The sequence below is a fragment of the Malania oleifera genome, chromosome 1 (assembly GCF_029873635.1).
Source record: "Malania oleifera isolate guangnan ecotype guangnan chromosome 1, ASM2987363v1, whole genome shotgun sequence".
Classification (NCBI taxonomy): domain Eukaryota; kingdom Viridiplantae; phylum Streptophyta; class Magnoliopsida; order Santalales; family Ximeniaceae; genus Malania; species Malania oleifera.
Genome location: NC_080417.1, coordinates 33,569,040 through 33,588,264, shown reverse-complemented (window position 1 = coordinate 33,588,264; position 19,225 = coordinate 33,569,040). Strand labels below are relative to the sequence as shown.

General features: G+C 36.9%; 1 protein-coding gene across 2 annotated transcripts; it reads right to left on the bottom strand.

Annotated features, from left to right (window-relative positions):
- Window positions 1–14,124: 14,124 nt before the first annotated feature.
- On the bottom strand, window positions 14,125–16,741 carry LOC131158443 (transcription factor HBI1). Of its 2 annotated transcripts, none has more exons than XM_058113323.1 (7): window positions 15,964–16,741; window positions 15,456–15,671; window positions 15,215–15,349; window positions 15,016–15,087; window positions 14,722–14,910; window positions 14,496–14,587; window positions 14,125–14,375 (listed from the first exon to the last, which is right to left on the bottom strand). In XM_058113323.1, exons 1-6 carry the CDS (start codon window positions 16,363–16,365, stop codon window positions 14,552–14,554), a joined length of 1,050 nt encoding a protein of 349 aa, XP_057969306.1. In that variant the 5' UTR covers window positions 16,366–16,741; the 3' UTR covers window positions 14,125–14,375; window positions 14,496–14,551. The 2 variants fall into 2 exon arrangements, with proteins under 2 accessions (XP_057969306.1, XP_057969301.1); XM_058113318.1 differs by having other exon boundaries at window positions 14,496–14,626; window positions 15,964–16,740.
- Window positions 16,742–19,225: the final 2,484 nt, after the last annotated feature.

Genomic DNA, 19,225 nt, shown 5'->3' with positions numbered 1-19,225 from the left:
TACCACCAATGGAAAATTAAGCTTGAAAAGGAGTTCCATAAACTATGTCTTTCTCTAGGGGTGGCTTAATTCTCATGTCTTGAGTAGGTTACAAGACCTAAGTTTATATCTCCCCACTAGAAATCACCTTTAGGTTAGAAAATGCAAAAAACTGAGACTAGCATGCAAAGAAAATCAAGAAAAGGAAAGTTGTGTTCTGTGAACTCAGAATTTAACGTCAAAAACTCAAGAAAAAATGAAAGGCTCAACAAAACCTCACAAAGTGTCATAGTCGCCCTGGTTGTTCTCTCAGTGCTCACAAGGAACCCTAAGTGCTACAAATCATGTGAAAGTGTGTCCTAACCTTGTGAAGTACCAAATGGATACAAGAACTTATACCACAATATTAAAATGAATGAACCATTAGTCAACTCTCGTAGAGTGCCAAAATAGGTATATTGGTTATATTATGTGAAACTAAGCACAAGTAACTCACTACATCATTAGTGAATATAACAAGGTCATATAAATGATAGGCCTATGCGTGTAACATATAGGTGATATAAAGGTATTTAAAGGGCATAAATAGTGTAGGCATGTCAAAAAACAAGTAATGTCACTTAAAATTTTCAAAATTGTGTCATTTTTGTGCTCAAATATGTGCCATGTGGTGTTTTCCTAACCCCTACCTCCAACTTAAAACTTAAGTGTCCCTCGTAAAGTATGGAAAGAAAGAACCTAGAAAGAAAGGGAAGGAAAACACTGCACGGTGCTATGAAATCAATTCGCGTACTTGCGATATAACAATCACATAAAATCCAGAAATAGCAAAAACACGCAATGATACACAGTGGCATAAAATACAAGGGAAACAAAAGCACCATGTAATATTCATTAATATCAATGACAATACAATGTAAGTGAAAACATTAAAGCATTCGTACAACCTCTCAAAAACATGGTGGGATACATACTAGAAAAGAAAATATAAATAAAAGGAAAGAAAATAAAATAAAATAAAATAAAAAGTGTGCCGAAGCACAGTACATAAATAGAGTGCGAAAATGGATCCTAAACACCTAGTCCTAGTCCAACTCAGAGTCGAAATCATAAACAAGATAAGAATTGTTAGGAGCACTATCAGGGCTAGAAAAGGTTGACATTATAGTGGCTATTACTTGGACCATTGCCAGCATCAAGCCTCATAATCAAGGGTAAGAGGGGGAAGTGGCGTGGTTGGTCGAACTATACTGAATAGACACTATAGGGTGCTATCCAAGTGTGGCATTATAGAGGTTGGCGTAGGGGCACGTGTCGGGTGCAATTAGTTCTCCTCGTGAGTCATCCCTAGGGCCCTCGTCTCCTCCAATGGCCATTCTTGCTCCCCTGAGGCAACTTGCCCTTTGACAATGACTCCCCCCTCAGTGGGTTTCAGATCCCTTGCCACCTAGCTATGGATCGTGGTGATTGGCCTTGCTTCCTGTCAATTTGATACGCGGAACGTAGATGCATCTTCAACTGGGATTGGAGAAAATGGAAAATGGAGAAGAAGAAAAGGCATAGCTACCAAGGAAGCAACTAGTAAAAAACCCTAGGTCGTCGAACAAGGCTCGACATGTAATGCCTCGAACCCACCAAGTTGGGCCCAGAGTGTTATGTGATCATTCATCCGTCTCTGATATGATAAATACCATACACAGTGAAGAATAATTAAACTACCTCAAATAAAATACTAGAGTTCTATTTTGTACATCCAAAAAGTGTATAAATTCACCTCATATTAATTACGCAACCGGAAATTAAACATAACTTTACATTTTTTAGTTCCTAAGACTACTCGTAGTTACAAAAACTAACCCTACCCTAGAGCTTGCTAAGCTTGATCACTTGAAGGACCTGAAAAGTTAATAATTCACTAGGGTGAGACACTTCTCTGTAAGGATGGAATAAATTATATTAGTGTGTGGAAAATGAGTTATAGTGTATACAAAATATAGCTGTTTGTTAATCAACATCAACGGAGAAAACACATGCAGATTGTACTCACACACACACATAAACATTTATAAGCGAGAGTTTCCAAGGATAGGGGAGATTACACACCCATACATGTAACACTCCTTTGCTCTAATACCGTTTGTAACTTTGCCATTATAGTTGGGTGAGGCTACAACTGATACTTATTAGGATACTCACCTTACTCAGTAAGCCCTCGGGCAGAGAGTTTTACCTCGCCGTAATTTGTTTATGTATCTTAATTCACATACATGTACTCACACACATTCAACATCAATTGTACCACAGAATCTGCATATACGTACTTTTCATGATGACACAATATATCCAAAATCACAATGTATTTACTTCACCTACACATACTCACAAGTATTTTAGTATTCATCGCTCTCACTGCGTACCAAGCATATCTCAATACGTGGTCCATACAGGGACTTTTACAGATACAATACACACAACACCATTCATAGCACATCAATAAAAAACAAGCTCCTTATCCATTTTTGCTAATGTTATGTCATAACTTATATCATGGACAATTAACAAACTCCTCATTTTCCTGCCAACGTTATATTGCGATATACATGAAGGACATTAAATCACACAAACATATAAGTACCCACACCATAGCAATCACAACCAGTTTATTAAAATAAAATATTAATCACATGCCACACGATTTATGTATTTAACCATACTTTACTAAATTGTTTGTGAATAATAAATCATACTTTAATAATCTAAGACCATTAATTTCATTTGTTTAATTTATTCAGAAAATTTGTTATAATCATCCAGAAATCAAATACTTTAATTCAATCGGTTCAACTTTAAAATAATTATTATTATAAAATCCCTAGGCTCACAAACACCAATTTAATCAATTCGTAATAATAATAATAATAATAATAATAATAATAATAATAATAATCCAAAATCCAATTTCCATATGCCAAAATATTCAGAAAAACGTGTATATAATTCCTATAATCTCATATTACAATTTAATCGGTTAATTTATAAAAAAAATTTACGTAATTTATTCCCTTTACCTTATCCCAGGAGTGGTACCTACGACGCCTTAATGATAAAATCACTCCGTTTAAAACGTTGATGACTGGAAATGGAATCCATGGATATTTTCTGTTCTTCAATTAGTGCACATATTGTTGAGAGATTGAGGAGAGAGAGAGTGAGATGGTGAGGAGAGAGAAGCAAATGAGACGGTGAGGAGAGAGAAGCAAAGAGACGTCTGAGAGAGAGAACACATAGAGGTCATAGAGAGAGATGCTAAGAGGCGTGAGGGGGGGAGGGTTAACTTATGAAATCAACCTAAAGTTTTTAGAAGCTTCAAGTAGTTATATATATATATATATATATATATATAAAATATTATATTATATTAAATCATATTATATTATAATAATATATTATTATATTATATTATAATATTTTATTGAATTAATATTAATAATAATAATTAATTTTTTTTTTTTTTTGGGAACCACTACATTCTCCCCTCCTCAAAAGAATTTTATCCTCGAAATTCACTATTCAACCATTTTATATAACTCTAAAATCACCTAATCATCCTCATACCACAATTTCACTATACTCCATAGATATACATAAACACATCACTTAGAATCAAATAAATATATTGCTTGCCTCAAAACATAAACACATTACCTGCTGCTGCGCCACTAGCAATATCGACATCAGTTGAGGCAAGTGTTTATGTGATACCTCATGGATGAAAAGACTTAAAAAGATTAAATGGTACTACCCATATCAACAAGGTGCATATTTTTTTTTTGGAAACTTTCTCATAAGAACTTTATAGTTAAGCGTGCTTGGTTTGGAGCAATATTGGGATGGGTGACCTCCTAGAAAGTTTTCTCAGGAAGTGTGTGAGTGAGGACAAAACACACTGAAAATGACATGTGTTGATCTGTGGGGCTAGTCATTAGTCTAATAAGGCCCACCCCCCTGTTGTCCGATCTAGGTGGAGAAGGAGAGATGCAGTGCTCCCTGGCAGACCCAGGTTGTGGGGTTACAAATGGTATCAGAGCCAACACCCAGCCGAAAGTGTGATGAGATTCACATCACTTAGGTTTAGAAATCTGGGTTCGTAACGAGGACGTTGCATTCTATAAGTAGGGGAGAATGCGATACCCCATGGATGAAAAGACTTAAAAAGATTAGATGTTACTTCCCATATCAATAAGGTGCATCTTTCTTTTTGAGAACTTTCCCATAAGAATTCCACGGTTAAGCATGCTTGCCTTGGAGCAATATTGGGATGGGTGACCCCCTGGAAAATTTTCTCAGGAAGTGTATGAGTGAGGACAAAACACACTAAAAAAGGACACGTGTTGATCTGTGGGGCCAGTCATTAGTTTGATAAGGTCCACCCTTGTTGTCTGGTCTAGGTGGAGGAGGAGAGACGCAATGCTCCCTGACAAACCCAGGTTGGGGTGTTACAGTGTAAACTCACACCTGGTCACCCCGAGGCGACGGATTGTTTCCTCAATTATGACCTGAAGTGGGTACATCATTTAGCGGCCCTCGACAATCTCAGGCTATGTGGCCGTACCTACTGCACCGATAACAGACAATACCCCTAGCTCGGCATTCTCCCCATTGCCTTCGTTGACACCAAGCACAGTAAAGGCATGATGAATCACCCCGATAGCCTTGGTCATCCCTATATATATGTATATGGATATAAGCATAGTTTTCATGATTACTTAGTTAAATTATTTGTTAAATGAATGTGATATGATATTTTAAAACTCATGTTGCCACACCCTATCAATAATTTATTTCGTCTTACTGTCTTACCCCATCATTATATATCATTTTTTAGATGCCCTGTGGAGTATGATAGTAATCAGAGTAGTGCCGTGAAGCATGCGTGGGACTAGATAGAGAGGCATAGATTAATTGTTAATCTTTTTATTCTGATTTATCTTGAAATTCATAAGGATATATATTAAATTGATATTGGTGATATTGTTGATATTTTATTTATATTTTTTATAAGTTCATAACTTCATTGTGATACTGGGATGGATTTATTGTTATATTGGGATATTTTAGTTACTTTGGTAATTGTTATGAAGATCTTCCATTGTGTATTTATGTGGTATTCGAGATTTATTTAAAATAACACTCTGGACCCCAATTTCAGGTTTGGGGCGTTACAGTTGGTATCAGAGCTTAGGATACAGATTCTATAGACTCTAGGAATGATTATTACTAGAGTATAGGTATGAAGTAGGACGAGGATAGGAATGGGTAGGTTAGGTGTGGTAGGATCGATTGGATATAAGATGCATAACGGAGTAAAATACAGCAAGCAATTGGAACTTTGGAGTCGTTCTCACAATTGAAATAAAAAATTCATCGAGGGTTTTCAGTGATTTTTCTAGAATAGTCGATGGTTCTAGAAAAGTAAAGGCAAACCATTGACGTTTTTTCTCCTAGAATGTTGCACTATAATCTTGTTTTGTGTAACTAGTCACTGTAAGGAATGAGTTACCATTTGCGATACTGGAATATTAAAATAGAATTTTGTGTATTTTGGAATGTGCGCACCTTTACTTATTAGGGTGTACTTCTAGTTCTCTATGGTTTCTTTATGATTTAGTGTGCATGGATATGAGAGCAATCGAAAGAATGTTTGTGGTTACCCTCATATTTAGATGCTTAGAAATCCTAGGGATTCTTTAATGGTGAAGTCCATGGAGATACTAGTTATCCGAAGGATTTATGAAAAGTTATAATTCTTTGGTGTATGTTATTCTCTCTCCTAGTTCTTGTGCTTAAAAAAAATATTCAATCTTTACATAAGGCAGTCATGGGTCCTTAGATCATTTTCTAAGGAGAGTGTAGGGTCAAAATTCAATTTCAGGTTGCCATAAAAATGTCACGAAAGTAAATGTAGATTTTGTTCGAGCAAAAGAGGAATGGAAGATATTCTTTTATAGTCCATAAGTCAAGCATCCAATGAATTTAGAATTTCAAAGAGTGAGAATCTTTTTAATTAGTTAAAGAAAACAAGAAAAAAAATGGGATAAATTTAAATTAAATGGGGCCACACACAAAAAGATATGGAAATAATTAATTCAAGTGAGTGTGAGAAGATCCTGCAATAATAAATCATATTACTAGCCTATAAAAATGTATGCAACACCCAAGGAAATATCAGCATGTAAAAGAAACTGCGATGCATAAGGTGTCTTAAAACTTGCCCCATGATCAATCGGGCCAGTCATCTCAGATTTGGAAGTTACAAATCTTGCATCTATGTAACAAGATAATCTAGTATATTGAGTTGATAAGCCAAGGAGAATTTGGTTTGGAAACCAACAAAGTTCTTTAATGTATGGAATTAGAATTCAAATAAACGAGCGCACATATATAGTATGGAAGTGAAACTTTCCCAAAATAATGTCAGATTGGGAAAGATCCCTTCAATTTGCAAGTGGAAAAGTCTAGATGGGGACAAAATGAAATTAGAATGGTAAGCTTATAGAATTGGATTTACAAATGAATAGCAAAGGTTAATGTAAGAGTTGCTGGCAATTGTGGGTTTGTAGAAGACGAGTGTAGTTGTGGTTGAATTTGTAAATAGTCATCCCGAGGATGGAAGGAGGACCTATCCAGTTGTTTAAATTTAGTGAATGATGGGAGGTAAAGTGGGAATTTTGGTGGTTCTGAATGAGTATTGTTCTATAGGCTAAAACATTGTTAGTTAGAAGAGAAGTTTTCCTTTCGATTTATTCAAAGAGAGGTTAACCAATGAGAAAAGGGCCATTGAGGATATTGCTACTGAAATTCTTGAACCATTGCATTTGGGGCTCCACCCATAACATGTTGAGTTAATTGAAGAAGAAAAATAGTCGTGGTCTTCATTATTTATCTTTTGCATTTTAAAGTTTGAGGTTGAATTTTTTATGATAGTGGAGAGAAAATGCAGTTTATTACCAAAAGATTATTTCTAACTTCCTAATGTCAATGGTACATTCAGTTATTTATTTATAGTGATTTCATTGAGGGCAACCAAGCTGATCAAGATAATCCATTCATGTTAATCTTGTTGTCAGTTAATTCTGACTGGGGGCTTGTATCAATTAGATGTGAAAATGCCTTGTAGGCTTTCTTGAATGAATGTTTGCAGGAATAGCAATATACAAAGCAACTGCATGGGTATGTTGCTCAAAGGGTGGAAGGTAAGCTACGTAAGTTACATTGGGCTATTTAAGGTTTTGCTTGGCTTGACAGATTTGGTAAGGTGATCCCTTATTTGGTTTTGTCATAGTTACATCGAGTAGAATCAAGGACTGGGGTATGTTGCAATACTTTCTTAGCATTCTGAGATTGTTGGTTAAGACAGGGTTGAACAAACTTGGGTAGTTTGTATTACTTACTAGGTAATGCTATTTTAGTGATATATGTCAGTGGGAAGTAAGATTAAAGATGCATGTGCGTAGAAAGAAATGGGAACATTCTTTCTTTGCTGTGGATTGAATTTTATTTAATTTATGATTGAATTTATATGGGGAGTGCACACGCAAGTATGACATTTTGATATATATAAATCAATTTTTGGGTGATGATTACGGTGATGATTCCCTATAGTCTTCACAAATAATATTGGGATTTATTTTCAAAATTTGAATCCATCTTGGCTATTATCGGATAAGGTTGTTGTTGGGGGCTTTCTCGGGGAATTCTTGCTAGGAGTTTTAAAGGAATATCCAAAATTTATAGTCTGCTAAGAGATAAAGGTTAAATTCATGTAAGATTTTGGGGAATTGAGCGTGGGAACTAATATTGATGAGTGATGGTTATGTAGAAAGGGATATTAGCGTAAGATGTTCAATCCGTCAGCTTGGGTTAGTTGCCAGTTTTGGTAAGTTTGTTCACAAGGTTAACTTAAATTCATTGAGCTCATGATAAATTTTATTTGAAATGGTAGTTAAGAAATTTCCAGGATGAAATTTTTATAAAGAATGGAGAATGTAACGCCTCAGAAAATGATATGCTTGAGAGTGTAAAAAATTTTAATTAATAAATAAATAAATAATAATGATTAATTAAATAAAATAATATAATATAAAAATATATTAATATAATATAATATTATATATATATATATATATGTAAAAATTGATTTCAATTGGAAGACCCCCCCTCACATTTCTTCTTGGTCTTGAATCAAATTCTCTCTCTCTCTCTCTCTCTCTCTCTCTCTCTCTCTCTCCTCGATTTTTTGGCGAATTGTTCGTCGATTGAAGAACGGAAAATATCCCTGAGTTTCAAATTCAACCACCAACATTTTAACCGGAGTGAATTTGTCATTTGGGCATCGTAGGCACCACTCCTGGGATAAGATAAGGAAAATAAATTATGTCAGGCATATCCTAAAATATTCCCAATTATATCTGAATATATGAATTTAATTATATTTATGTGATTTAAATATATGTTGGGGATATTTTGAAATTAGATTAAACTGCGGGGATTTGATCATATTGATGTTTTTAAATATGTTAAAATTTAAATTTAAATATGAGAAGTGGATCATACCTGTGTTTTTTTCTTTTTAGAATTTAACTGGTTAACGGGAGTGTGTGAGCCTAAGGATGTTAGGATAGTAATTATTTCAGGATTTAGCTGATTAAGTTAAAATATATGGTTACAGGATTTTGTGTGAATGGTGCAAGCATTGTTTTAGGATCTTGGCAGGCATTTCTTCAAGAAATAGATAAGGGGAATAAATTATGTCAGACTTTTATTTTTAAAAATAAATTAATTAACCGATTAAATTTGAGTATATGATCTTGTATATGTTATATATAATTTTTTGTATGATTCAAGCATATGAAATGGGTGTTTTTTATTATTATATGTATTTGGAAAAAACCAAAAATGTGTAGGTTGATCGTCATTATTTCTGAAAATATATATATATATATATATATATATATATATGTGGTTAAATAAAATTGTGGAGGTGATCATACCTGATTTTCGTTAAAAATGTATTTTTCCTAGGTAGTTTACAGTATTCTGAAATTATAATTTAAATCGTGTGGCATGAGAATAATATGTTTTATTGCATAATTGAATCAAAATATTTTTATGGCATTATATGGTGAAATAGTGAAATGGTACTGATTTATGGAAATCCTGGAAATACTGTGAATTTGTGAAATATGTGAAATGCCGGTTTTATACCGAGATACAAACATGATATTTTTTATATTGAGAATTACAATGGAATTGTGGAAATGAGATTCCTGATGGACCAGTGATGTACATGAAAGCACGATACCGTTGCTAAGATATGAGTCAGTGCAACCACATTTCTCGGGGAAAGTGTTGGTATTGGAAGTTGATTGGGCCTACGAGGAGATGTTGACCGGCCCTGGGTTCGGATTAGGCTGTGGTGGGCCAATCGTACTACAAAGGAGAATAGTTTTGACTCAGCTTGGTAGGCCAAACATGGTCGAATTCCGCCTTCGGGTCGCACAACCCGGTCATATGGGGTGATTATATGACGGTGATATATGAATATCCACTTATGTTGGTTCCTCATTACAAACATGATAAATGTATGTTTACAGAACATCATTGTGATACTGGGATGGATTTATTGTTATATTAGGATATTTTAGTTACTCTGGTAATTGTTATGAAGATTTTCTGCTGTGTATTTATGTGGTATCAGAGATTTATTTAGAATAACACTCTGGACCCCAATTTCGGGTTCGAGGCATCACAACACTGGTCGAGGCTCCGAGGAATTATGGGATTCAAACTTCTAGCATCCTTGATCTAGTCACACCTTGGGGTCTTGCTAGTTGAGATGTTGGTCGAGACTTGTAGGATCTCAATCTTCAGTTGAGGTCAAGGTCTCGACTTGGTTGCCCTTCATGGTCTCTTGGTCGAACACTTGATTGAGACTCTCAATATCTTTGACTCAGTAGGCTTAAGTATCTCAACCTGGTCCCCCAAGAGGGCCACTTGGTTGAGCACTTAGTCGAACCTTGTAGCATTCTTATTTTAGTTTGAACCTTGGAGTCTGCAGCTTGTGACCTAGTCGTCGTTGTATGTTGTTGGTCGCACCACATGGTCAAATAGGGTCTTCTTTCCTTTGATGAATTGAGGCTCTCGGGGCTTGGTTGAGCATCTGATTTGAGCTTGGTGCACTCCAATTACTCCTTTGGTTTCTCGTATTGCTTAACTCCTTGGTTTTAACCTGTTTTTCCTAAAACATGAACAAACCTTGCATAACTCCAAACTACGTTAACAAAGGGTATTTACAAGATAAATGAAGACAAAACAAAAATAAATGGGGCCCTAAAATAGTGCATTTTAGGGACTCATCAGGGTGTAATACTAGCTTGAAACTCTTCCGACGATGCAGGCGGGGTTGCCTTGCAGTGTGCTCTTCCAAGATGATAAGATGAAAGACTGAAAGGCCTTCAAAATTCAAATCCTCAAATAAGGGGAATGGATCGATGTGTAATCATCACCACTCACCATCGCCATCGCCATCTCCATCGCCACTCGCCGTAGGAGTTGCTGATCATAGTTCTTCTTCTTCTCTTTCTTCAAACTAATTTTGATTTAATGTTTTAAACCCCAATACATAATGAAGTTAGGGTTAGGGATAGGGTTGGGGAAGTTCTACCCAGATGATATAAAGTAGTGTTTGCATTTCAGCATTCAAGTGTTGTGAAGAATTAATCAATCATTTTTTCAGGGGTGGGGGGTGGGGGTGAGGGGTGCGGTCCAGATAAAACTTCAGACAGATCCCATTTTTTGCCTCACGGGGTTGGGTTGTCCATATAACCTTCGAAGTGCTACATCAAATGCTAAATAATAATGACCACAATATATCATCCCACATTTAAAAATCTGATTTTGATTTAAATTTTAAACCCTTCCTCCTCCTTCTCCAACCGAGAGAGACTGATTAAGAGATTAGAGATGAGAGATTCTTGATAATTTAATTGCTTTGCTTTTAAATTTTAAAATAATTATATTTTTTTAAACGGGTAACCTGTGAACGGGATGGTTAGGGTTTATAGGATTTTGACCCATTTAACTTCGACTCGTTTACAACCCGATCCGTTTCTAGTCCATTCGGACTCGCCCTGTGAACCCGTTTTGCCACCCCTAGCACAATGACATATATAATCCCAAGGGGTAGTGCCAATTGAGCTTGAGGCCTCCCTACGGGAAGCAGACCAATAGAGCTTGAGGTCTTCCAAAAAGTATTGAGTTGTCGCTTTGAGTAGGCTAAAACACATCGCGGGTGTGATGTCATCCATAATTTCAAGGGGTAGTGCCAATAAAGCTTGAGGTCTACTAGAGAATATTGAGTTATTGGAAGCCTTGAGTAGGATGAAGCACATCACAGACATGATGCCACCCAGAATCCCAAAGGGTAGTGACAATAGAGCTTGAGGCCTTCTTGCGGGAAACAGACTAATAGAGCTTGAGATCTATCAGAGAGTTTTGAGTTGTTGGAAGCCTTGAATAGGCTGAAAGACTTCAAGATTGGATGCAATCCACAATCCCTAGAGGTTGAGCCGATAAAGGTTAAGACCTCCCCGTGGAGTGAATTGAGATTATTACTTAAGTTGCAGGTACATTGCGCGTACAGAGGATGGGAAAAGAATCCATGATAATTTGATGGGTAAGTGAGCATAGGACTTCCAATAGAACTACAGAGAGATGGTAATGGTTCTCACCAAGCACCCGAGAAAGTAGGCAAGGGTCATGCCAAGGGCTAAAAGGGTTGGTCAGGTGAACGTTGCATGCTCTAGTAAGTCAACATGGCAGTGAAATGGTAATGGTTCATGCCAAGCACCCAGGAAAGTAGTTAGGGTGTCACACCATCCGCTAAAGGGTTGGCAAGGTGAACGATGCATGCTGCGGTTTTTATGGCAAGGAAGGATTATAGTTTACGCCAAGTACCTAGGAAAGCAGGCAAGGTGACACACGCCAATGAGCGAAAAAGGTAGACAGGGTGAACATTGCATGCTCTGACAAAGTTAAGATAGATAATTGCAAGCTCCGACGACTTGAACGATGCGATGATGAGAGATTTGGTAGATTTCAATGCCGAAAAGATTAGCAATTGGAATGGATAAGTCGTATGCCTTTTCGATTCTTTACTTGTCCGTTGTCATGGTTACCTCACATAGGTGATGAGTGGTATCCTTTTTTAGATCCTCAATTGCTAGTTGTCATAGTTATCTCACGCAATCAATAAGTTGTATCCCTTTTACTCCTTTACTAGCCAATTTGTCGTAGTTACCTCGCATAGTGGATGAGTTAGATACCTTTTTCAATTCTTTACCAATAAGTTGTTGTAGTTACTTCGTACAGCGTGTGAGTTGTATCCTTTTTCAGTTCTTTACAATTCAGTGGTTGTATATCTCTTATACCATGGATGAGTCATATAGAGTAGAGACTAAATATGTAGAGTATAACCTGATAGACACGTAGTCAATGACGAAGGTCATCAACAATAAGAGTGGGAAGTCTTCTTACAAATACATCGACGAGGTCGTAGATAAAGTGAGTGGGGGAGAATGTTAGGGCTTGACAGTGTGACCTCGTTTAAACAGGGATGAGAGATGTCTTCACTTGCCCTCACTAGAGATTTTTATACTGGATGTCAAATTATTCAGATGTTGGCTTCTGTGGTTGTCTTGTTAATTAAATATAACAACTAGTTCCACATGTCATTGAGTATGAAGGTCACTTGTCCTCATGAATTCATTATTGTTGGAACTGATATTTCATGACTGAATGGTTTCGGAAAACATCTTGAGTGTTCATAATAGCCGAATTGAACGTGTAGTTATTAGCTGACTCTATCGAGGGAAAGCCTCAACGAGTGTAGCGTGGCCCGTTAATTGAGTTGAAATTGGGGGTCCGTGACACAAAGCATCCCTACCTCCTTCACCTTGGATTCCTTGAATACTAGATATCGGCCAACTATATTTTCATTTAAAATTTGGTATTTAGCATATTTAATCTGTAAGTGTTTTATATCAAAACAACCTTCTTCTTGACCTACCCCTAACACAACTCGATTTGCTGCCATAGATTGGGAGGTGCCTTGTCCAACCACATTAAGAGTCTAATCCATGGTCTCGCCCAATTACCCCAACGTGCCAAAGTCTATCTATTCATAGGTGTTATGCATGTACATCAAGGTTTGCCGAATTGATAATTCAAGTTCCAACATGCTTAGAAGCTTGTAAAAGTTGTATGATATATAAATTAAAAAAAAAAAAAAATTCCAAATAACAAACTCAACGAGTTTGTCTAATCATCTAGCTGCCTTAGAAGTAGTCCAAACGAGTCTCGCTGGATAGGTCCACCATCTTAACAAAAAAGAAGGAATAAAATTGTAGTCATCCAATTTTAGCTCAACCCATCCCCCTCCTATAATTATTTAAGCGTCAAAAGAGTAGACTCGAGGCCCTTCACAGCATATTGCTTGCAAGCACAACTAAGGGTTTCATATGAAACAAATGGTGACATGACATGGATTAAAGGCGAGAGTATTGGATTACATACTAGCATTCCCACAGAATTGGAAGGAAAAAAAACAGATGGGTTGAGGAGGGAATCTCCATTTTAGGCTCTCATTTTTCAACAGTCCCGGGGGAAAAAATATACTACTCTACCTCTACCTCTTCCCTAGAGCAAAAAGAACTTTTTCTGACTCTAGTGTCTCCAATCAAGACTCCTCCAGCACTCACTTTTTACTTCAGCTTGCTTGGAAGTCCAGACAAGTGAGGTGGAACTTTCAGCTGATGATTTTTCACTACTGGGTTCGTAGTTCTTGTCCCGCTCATGCTGATGCATCCATCCAGGATGTATAGTGGTCTATTTGAATTAACCAAAAAGCCAAACACCGAGGGGCGAAATATCTCTGTCCTTGTTACATTTTATCTAAACTTGACTGCACCTCATGGCATCACCTTCACTCTTCCACATTCTACAGGCCATTGCCAGTTGGTAACATCACATGAACTGGAAATCAAATGAAACCAGCCCCGGTTCTTAACTTTTCTCTCTCTACTAATATTCACACATAAAACAGAGTTATTATATAATGCAAATATTGAAAATTTTGATGATTGGTATATGTACAGAATAGAGTTTGGCTATACATGCAGGAAAAAAAATTTTTTACAGAAAAATTATCAGGATCACTTAAATTACGGAAAAAAAGAAAAAGAAAAACTCCATCTTGAGAATGTTAATTAGGCGAGTGCCTGCAAAATGCAGTTCCCCAGTTCTCGAGCTCTCTCTGCTTCACACTCTGCTTTAGAGAACTGCAAGAATAAAATATGTATTATACTTTGCATTAGTCAAAAGATTGAGGGAAAAAAAAAAGGGGAAAAGGATAAAAAAAAAAAAAGGGGGTAGAGGGGTGGGGGGGGGGGGGGGAGTACTTGTTGCTTTTGCCTGCAATTAGTGGAGATGAGAAAGCACTAAGACCAGTTTATGTTTATCTCCCCTGATGGAACTCCAGATTGTAAAGGCTCTGCATATCAGATTCTGAAGTTGAGAAGGGCTGATGTTGCTGCAATTCATTGGCGATGTGTTTAAAATTTCACAAAATAAAGTAAGAGGTCATCAGACTGGAAGAACCCCGTTGATGAATGCAGGAGAATTTACCAAGAAGCACGCCGAATCGACGAACATTTCTGGGATAGAGGCAGAAGAACTTGTGGTCCTTTGGGGCGCAGTTTGAGTGAGATTTGTGGGCATATTGAACCCACAATTTGGGGCTTTACGTTGTCCTGAATTAAACTGAGGATAGGCCAAATTGGGCATTGCTAGAAAACTGTCCGTATACGCAGGAAACTTCATTCCATGATTATTTAAGCAGAGTCAGTCACTGAAAAGATCACTTTATATATATAACAAAACCCTCAATGATTCCACTTAAGCCGGGTCATAGATTCTTACTTCTTTTGCCGTGGCATTATCAATGTTGAACTCTGGAGTTGAATTCAAAGCAGCAAGTTTCATTGACAGGAACTGAAGGGGATTGTAGTAATTTGCAAACGAAATCAAACGTGGGTTTCAGATAAATAAAATCAAACTTCAAAATTGGCTTGGAAAAAGCAGTGAGAAGATTGATTGATGAATATTCTGTTGAACGAACCTCTACTTGTCTTTGAAGAGATTGGACATAATTGATGATTTCATCAAGCATTCCTGCCTTGCCTGTGATCTTGTTGCACCCAGGGACTAAATCTTGTAAATACTTCATCTTCTTACTGATTTTCTCCCTCCTGGCCTACATATAAATCATAGAAATATAACTAAAAGTGAATCCAAATCCAAAATTAAAGAAAATTGATGATTCAGGTGCTGATGATGCATAGAGTTCTGTAGGAGCTTACTCTTTCTGCTAGGCTGTGACTATCTGTGGCCTGGCCTCGACGTGCCCGGACATGAATGTAATCTTGCTTCTGTGTCTCAGAAACCTTTGAATTTGAAGTCTCCTTTGAAGTATCAGTTGAAGTTTCTTTAGTATTGCTCTGTTCAATGACCTTGGATTCCACCTCTTCTGCATTTCCCCTGATCCTTTTTTCCTTACTGTTCTCTGTTACTTCAAACTGGATTCAAAGAAGAGTTTCCAATAATTAAAATTAGTTGTGTCAGGCTCGGCTGACAGAATTCTTGTTCAAGCTTCCTGTTATAAAAGTTCACATTTTTTAGATGATTTCAAAGTCTTGTTTTCGAAAGCTATTTATTTGAGGGCTGATAAGGGGAGATCAAGAAAATGGAATTCTAGAACAGAACAGAGATAAATCAGAAAACCGACTAAAAAAAATTAGAAACTTAAATGTGGAACGCGTTTAAGCAGCAATCTTTTAGCGTCGAGTCAAACACCCACGCATGACCCACCTCCGTTTTTCTCTTCTTGGGTCTGTCGGCCGCCACCTCTGCTTCTCTCATCATCGCAGTCCCTGAAATCACCTGAACAGAACTACTCAAAATCCCCGGCGGTGGCACAGACCGCATGGTAAAATCTCCCAAAGACTCGGCCCCCATCATCGGTAAATTGTTAAAATCTTCTAAAACATGTTCTAAATCATCGAACTGAGGCCCTTGGTGGTAACAAAATTCACTTAATATGTTCTGCGTTACGTAGTTTTGTTGAGGCTGCTGATAATTATAATGCTGTTGCTGCTGCAGCCATTTCAACTTCGCTCCGTGTCTCTCCAGGGCACTCAAGTCTACGCCGTTTCCGGCGGAGTACTCCGGCGAATGAAGGCAATCTAACATCTCTGCTAATGCCCTGTTCATCAATTGTGAACTAGAAGAGAGAAAAAGAGAGAGGGGGAGAAAGTTGGTGACTTGTGGGTTAATGGAGGGAATTAAGGAAAAGAAAGGAAAATGATGGAGTTGGATCGCAGGATTTCGTAAGTGGAGAGAACAGATTGCGTGGTCATTTAAGTGTAGATTTTGGGAAGAAAATCGTCAACTCCTAGTGCTGATCCTCGTACAGATAATAAAATGTGGCAAGTTCCAACGAGGGTTCTGATCTGATGGTCTACGAGCTCAATTGGAGAGAGCGAGACCTTTTAGATTTTAAAGAGAGAGAGAGAGAGAGAGAGAGAGTGAGAAACAAAATAGGCAGAAGGGAAAAGAACATAACAGAACAGAGGGGGGAGAGAAGCAGGGGAAGCAGGGGAGATGGGCATGAGGGATTAGCTGAGAAATGGGCAGTGGACCCTGCGAAACGACCGACACGTGCGAGTGTCCGCTGAGGGAAAAGCCTACTGCTTAGTGCTGTGACCAAAAAATTTAAAACAACTAAATAAATAAAAACATGAAATCTTTTTCAAAAATAACAAGAAGTTAAACTAAACCATAGAAATGATCGTACCTTTATTTTTAGTAAAATATATTTTTTCGAAATAATTTATTATATTATAATATATCACTCAAATCGTATGACATAAGAGTGTTTATTATTATTACATAATTAAACTTGATGGTTTTTATGGTATTATATAATGAAAAATACAATTTTATAACGAGTTATGATGACTAGTTCTATACAAAATTATGAAATGACGGTTTTTATACCAAGATATGATATGACAGGTATTATACAGAATTATGAATATGCCGGTTTTGTATCGAATTATGATATGCTAGTTTTATATCAAGTTATGATATGACAGTTTCATACCAATTTATGAATATAACGGTTTTATAACGAGTTGTGAAAATGAGATCATGTTACTATTTTTACTATATAAATTGTATATATGGTTTATGAACCCTAAGGGCCTAGATCTTATGGAAGCTCAGTATCGCAGCTAATGAAAGTGTTAGTGCAGCCATAATGTAGTGGAAGTGTAGGCTATAGACAGTCGATTTGGCCTGAGTAGGGTTGTACCCTTTTGGAGTCCGGACTAGGTAGAGGTGGGCAAATCGTACTTCAAAGCATGTTATGTTGACCTAGCAGTGGTCGGCTGGCCATATTGCTAGGTCCAGTCTTCAGACCGCACAACCCAATCATAGGGGTTATTCATGATGTTATATGATGGCTCAATAAGGAAGGTTCTCTATTCATTTATGTAATTTATGAAAAATGGGATATATTGAGTCGAAAGTATGTTATCAAGGAAAATGTATGCATTTTTAGTTATACAGGTGTGAGTACAGCTTTCAAATGCCATTTCACTTATAATTAAATATATGAATGTATTATGTTCATACTAAAACTCATGTTAGCCACACGCCGATGATAATCTAATCCGTCTTACTGAGAAGTGTCTCACTCTAATATCCATCTCATATTTCAGGTCCTATAGGAAATCGAGCCTAGCGTGCTACGGGGCTAGGATTAGATTTTTATAGTTATTGTAAGTGCAAGTGAGACACTAGTTTATTATGTTTGTTTATTTTGGGATGTAATATATGACATGGAGACATATATGAGTAACTGGGATGGTTTAGAACTCTGTTAAAGTGTTTGAGGTTTAATTGTCTTTCACTGTATGTTTTATATGGAGTGTATGGACAGGGGCACCCAGGACCCCCTTTCGGGTTTGGGTCACTAACACAACAAAATATGGTATCAAAGATATATATATATATATATATATATATATATATATATATATATATATATATATGTATGGAATAATAGCACTTTTGGTCCCACTGGGTTCGAGGCACTGCAACTATGGTGATGATTGCCAAGTCTCAGCATGCCAACTTTGTCCAGGACTATAGGCCTATTTCATGCTATAATTTGGTGTACAAATTAATTTCAAAAATTTTTGCCAACCGAATTAAGCCTTGTCCAAGTGGATTAGCCATATCTATTTGAAAAGGGACAACTTATGGGGTGCTTCTACAAGAAATGAAGATTCACCCCTCTTCAAGAGAATAATTGAGATTAAAAAATGAGATTCTGCAGCACTGCAAAAATTTAGATGGGGCTGAGAAGCAGGTGAGACAATGGGCTGAAGATGAGCAGTTTAACTGCTCTAAAGCCTATCACTTTTGGAGAAACAGGGGTAACAAAGTCCCTTGGCATGCTACAGTATGGAAGAATTGCTGCCTTCTGAAGCATTCCTTTATATTGTGGCTTGGTGCAAAAGGGAAGCTGCTAACTTGTGACAGATTCTGGGTGAATGGTGTGGACCAATCTTGTGTTTTTTGCAACTCAAAAATGAAACCATTGACCATCTATTTTCCAAATGCAGGTTTTCCTCCTTTGTGTGGAGTTTCATTAGGGATTTGATGGGCATTTCAAGAGCCATGACTACAATTAAATCTGCTTTCAAGTGGATGTGTAAAGAGGCAGGGGTACATGAGTTCAAGTCATTGCTAAGAAGGCCTGCCTTGCCATTACGATTCACAACCTTTGGCATGCTACGAACAAGAGGAAGTTTGAGGGAGTTGCTACCCTTCCAAAGACCTTCATCAATTATGTCCAATCCCACGTTTATAGAATTTTTTAAGATAAATTTCCCTATCTGGTTGTATTAGCTTTGATATTTGAGTAGTAGGTATTCTAACCTTATTTGGCTTGCTAATTGCTTTGGGGGGAGTGCTCCTGTGATGACCTAAAAATATATATATGATTAAAGTACAATAATAATAAAATAATAAAAATGGTTATTGAGTTAATATCAATACAAAA